General features: G+C 62.2%; 1 protein-coding gene across 1 annotated transcript in view; it reads right to left on the bottom strand.

Moving 5' to 3' along the window:
• Nucleotides 1–1,575: 1,575 nt before the first annotated feature.
• The window catches only part of LOC104507961 (disks large homolog 3-like), a gene marked incomplete at its 3' end in the record, with an annotated part of 5,068 nt that continues 1,932 nt past the window's right edge, over nucleotides 1,576–4,711 (bottom strand). Inside the window, exons 2-4 of the mRNA XM_010149413.1 lie at nucleotides 2,994–3,170; nucleotides 2,272–2,347; nucleotides 1,576–1,675 (exon numbers count right to left, since the gene is read on the bottom strand). Of these exons, the coding sequence (XP_010147715.1) occupies nucleotides 1,576–1,675; nucleotides 2,272–2,347; nucleotides 2,994–3,170 (353 nt within the window). The remainder of the gene's footprint in view (nucleotides 1,676–2,271; nucleotides 2,348–2,993; nucleotides 3,171–4,711) is intronic.

The raw sequence follows: 4,711 nt of genomic DNA, 5'->3' as shown, positions 1-4,711 counted from the left end.
AGGGCAGTCAGAGGGATGGGGGAGACAGAGCCAGACCAGCATTAGTGACAGGAGTGCAGAACGGCCCAGAGCTGCAACTGCAAGTGAGGTTAAGTGTTCAGAGCTGATGCCGTCGGCCCGCTGCCAACGCCTCGCTCTGTGCAGCTGGACCCCCCGCACCGAGCTCATCCTCTCTGCTGAAGAGCCCCCAAGGGCCACCCTGTGTCTGGGGAGGGCAGGGCAGCCACGGCCCCAAGCAGCCGGCTCCCAGGGCTGAGGGGTTTCTCCGGGATGCCTCGCGGGATGTCCTGCCAAGGCACAGCGGCTCTGGGCTCCCCAGGGACAGCCCCGGCCAGCTCTGACGCGTGGCAGGGGGGCACGTTTATCACCGCCTGCGTGTCAGCTGCCCACCCCCACTGCTGGCACGGGCTGGGGAGACGTGGGGGAAGGAGCCCCACGCTGCACGCTGGGACGGGCAGCAGCAGAGCACGAGGAGGGAGCTAACTGCTGCTCCGTGATGCAGGATGGCAAGAAGCGGTGCCTGCCCCATCCCTGTGCCCTCTGTCACGGCACGGCAGGGCTGGCCAAGCACAGTGCCCCTGTGAGCCACTGCTCCAGTGCTCACTGGAGCTCAGCCACATCCAGGCACTACGAGATACCTGGACACCAGCGGCTCACGCCGGCTGCCAAGCTCACCGGAGGGATGCAGGCAGCCCTCAGAGCACCAGCATCAACCTCCTGCCTCTCCATCACCCCCAGGAGAGCCACTGCAGGGGGACACACACTCGCTGCCCTGGCACCGCGGCAGAGACACCTTGCCCACCTCCTCTTCCCAGTGGTGCGAGGACCGCGGCCCTCCGGACACTTGCTGAAGCGGCAGATGCAGTTTAGCATCTGGAAGGAGGGGCTGGGTTTGGCAAGCAGCTCCAATGCTGCCCACGCCAGGATTTGGGGCAACAAGCTGAAGGCTCTGCCGTCACTGGGTGCCCCAGGGAGCTGCCAGGTGACAGCTGGGGACCCCTCAACTTCTGCAACCGGCTACCAAAGATGTGCCCCAGTCATGCCGGGGGGCAGCTACTCCACCAGCAAGACCATGGCTCCTCGTGCCTACAGGGTTTAACGGGCAGGAAGGGCTCTCAGACAGGAACGTGTACCTGCAAGTCACTGCTAGGGGAGACGGAGAGCACAGCCGGGACACCCCCAACACCCCAGCCCTGACGGGGACAGGAGAAGCTCCGCAGGAGGTGGCCAGCCCCTTGCTTGGAGGGGAGCAGCCCTTGGCAGGTGGAGGGAGAGAGCAGAGCCCGCAGCAGAGGAGGGAGAGCAGGGGGAGGCAGAGCAGGGTGTCAGGCAGGTGTAAAGTTGGATGAAAGGATGAAGACATTGAACATGAGAGAGAGAAAGAGAGCGCCAGCCCACAGCCGCCGCTTGTGTTTCAAGCTCCAGTTTCTCCCTAGCTGCTGGCACAACTGGAGCACAGACCTGAGCACGGGAGGATGCCAGGAGCCCCAGCTACAGAAACGTGCCAGATCTCTCCCCCCGAGGCAGGGGAGCTGAGGTTCACAGGCTTGCCCTCTCTGGCCAGCTGCTACTTACGTTCCTGTCCGCCGCTCTCCTGGGCCAGGTTCTCTTTGCTCTTGTAAAATGGAAACTTTCGAGAGAGGCGGAAACTCTTTTTACGTTTCGTTTTGATCGACTGAAGAACATGGAGATGGAAGGGAGGACAGAAAAAACAATGGTGTTTAACGCATGGGGGAAAAATTAAAATGAAGCGACAATGAGGAGCTGTGTCAGGGCAGTTACTCTCAAATGCAATCATGGAGATTACATGAAAACTGTAATGCAGGAAAAAAATTAGGCGTGGAGAAAAATATGCGGTAGGGATGCTGGGAAGCTGATGGGGCAATCAGCAGCTCTGCAGGGGTTGCCAGGCCGTTCTCCCTGATTTCTCCGCTCGCTAAGTGCTCTGCACGAGGGGTGAGGGCAGCTACCTTCACCTGCTCGAGCTGCCTGCAGTCGGCTCCCAGCCACGGGCTGTGGGACAGGGACAGGCTCTACTCCCCCCCACACCAACCAGGGCTCCTTCCCCTGAGCTTTCGCACCACCCTGGGCTCCTCCGCTCACCCCTGCACAGTCACAGCATTCATGCCAAGCAGATGCGGGCCTGGGGCAGGTCCAGTCGTGCTGCTCTTTGCTCTGGGATTGCTCCAGCCACCCCACCGGCAGGCCCCGCCGCGGGGACTATCCTGCCCCTGCTAGCTCCCGGCTCCGGACACCCAGCTCGGCGCTTACCCTGTTGGACTCAATCATGCCAGTCCTGGCGTGGAACTTCACCGTTTTCAACCGCGCTCTCTCCTTCTTTTCCACCCTGATTGGAAGTTAAAGGGGAGAAAGAACCGCTAGTCCTGTGCATGTGCCCTTGTGAAGCCTGTCTGGGGTGGCCCTGCGCACCCTCAGGTGGTGGCCCCACTGGCAATGGGCAGCTCCTTCCCAGACAGGGATGGAGATGGAGCTGCCTGCCCAGGGTCTGGCCAAGGCCGTATCTTCAAGAGGGGACGAGCCAGCAATCTCAGGAAGGGAGGGAAGGAGGACAGAGGTGGGGCTGGGTCTGTGGTCCTGAAGGCAGTGGCTCTGCTCCTTGTGACTTCCCATCTCACGGGACCTGGCTTGCAGGGCTGGGCAGCTTGTCAGAGGAGCAGCCCACCGTCACTGCTGTGACTGCTCTGGCTTGGAGCCCTGACCAGCCAACACCAGCTCTCCATCCCCACGTGGACCACGGAAGGGCTGAGCGCACCCCTCCTCACCTGGAGTCTCACCCAGCTTTGGGGAACACCTCCCCGGGGAGACCTGCACGCAGCCGGGCTGCGCCTCACGCTGCACAGCCAGAGGGACGTGGGGGCTGGGAGCACACGGAGATCCCACCCTGAGCAGACCCCCGAGGGCTGCAGGGCTGGCAGGGGCCGGGGAGCTCCAGCAGGCACCACGTGTGACAGCTCCTGCTGCCGGACACTCACCTTTTCTTGCTAGGAATGACCCCGATCTGCTCGCTCTCGCCATGGGGTGTGACAAGCCTGGCTTGCCACCACTCGTCATCGGAGGCGTTGATGACGTGCAGGATGTCCCCGTAGGAGAAGCTGAGCCCCTGGCTAGGCAAGCAACTGTCCCGGGTCCGGTCATAGTCAAAGAGGGCTCTGCGGAGGAACGGAGAGAGAAGCGATGCCTTCCCCGAGCAGGGCCAGGCAGCAGCACCGCTGCCCTCCCGGGGCACTGCCACCTTCACACCCCAAAGGGTTTAAACCCAAACTGCCTGCTGCCGAGGTCACCAGCCCGGCCCTCCCACGGGTGGGCTCGGCACAGGTCCCGAAGCATGCAACGCAGGAATAACAGCGCTGGACCAAAGCAACCGGCTCCCGATCGGAGCTGCGGGAGGCACGCGAACCTCAGGCGCAAGGAAGGTGGCCGTGGCGAGCGAGCAGGCGAAGCTGACGTGGCCGGGGAGCCGAGGCACAGGGAGTTAGGAACGCATCCGAGGGTACGTATATCTGCTTCTGCAACTGACCCTTTTCAGACTCCTAAACGCTTCCCCCGATAAAACAGCAATATAGCAAAAATAGCAAAAACAATTTTGCTATTGTTTTTTAAAACCAGCGAAGCACCAAGACCCCTCCTGCTCACACGTTATCACAGCGCCGCGGTCCGTGCCCACAAACTGCTTTCGGTAGCTTCTCACGCAACTTACTCTACTAATGTCAGATCTCAGACAGCGTCTGCTTGGATATATCCACTTTGCAACGTGCCAAAGCAAGGGGTCAGTCACCAAAAGCACCGCTGCCAGCCACATAACCCCTGCGTTCGCTCCTGGTGCATCGGCCACGCTCGCCTCCCAGTCCGACACGAGCCCGGGCGCTGCGACCACCAGCTGGCTGCTGGTTTAATCCTGGCACTGACAAGCCTTCCTCAAGCAGGAGAGACACCCTCTGCCCTGCTCATCACCCCCTTCCACTGCAGGGCTCCGAAGGGGGACTGAAAGCACACGGTGCACGTGGGAGGGGGCCGAGGCACCATGCGGCAGGTCCCTGTGGACCAGCAAAGCCGAGAGGGCACTTCTTCACCCAGATCCCTGCTCCAGCACTGCCAGGGGAGTGCCAGGCAATGAAACCCTTTGGGTCACTTGGGACTGGGTCAATGCAGCCCATCTCAAATGGGGAGAAGAGGGGCTGCCCCATGGCTCAGGGAGGGTTCTGGGACAAGACCTGATGCAGCCCTACGCATCCAGGTACATTCCACCACCATATTGCTCCCCTTCCCCAGGGCCAGGGCAGCCCTCGTGCTTGGTCCCTTCGCACCCGCGCGCAGCCCCTGACACGCTGGATCTGGCAGCGAAGCACCACAGGGCGCCTTGGCCGGAGGCAAGCAACTCTTGCAGGCAGCTCCTGGCCAAAAGATAAGGCTGCGCATGGCCGGCAGGCCCCCGTGAAGCCAGCGCCGACGGGAACAAACCCCGAGCCAAGACCTTGGGAACTGGTCAGGCCGGTTACCAACGCAAGGCAGGCAGCCCTGCCCGCACCCTGCCTGCGGAACAGCCCCTGGCGCAGCCATTGCCATCCCAGGGCAGGCATGGCAAGGTTTGTGCAAGGGCCGGACACTGGTGAAGCAGAGGCAGGAGGCCTTTGCTTCCCCAAGGCACGGTGCTCATGGACACCAGCCCCTGGCACCCAGCGCCCACTGTGGC

This window comes from Eurypyga helias, unplaced genomic scaffold, assembly GCF_000690775.1.
Source record: "Eurypyga helias isolate BGI_N326 unplaced genomic scaffold, ASM69077v1 scaffold26210, whole genome shotgun sequence".
In the NCBI taxonomy this organism is placed as follows: Eukaryota; Metazoa; Chordata; class Aves; order Eurypygiformes; family Eurypygidae; genus Eurypyga; species Eurypyga helias.
Note: the sequence above shows the minus strand (reverse complement) of the source record. Positions and strands in the feature narration are given on the sequence as shown.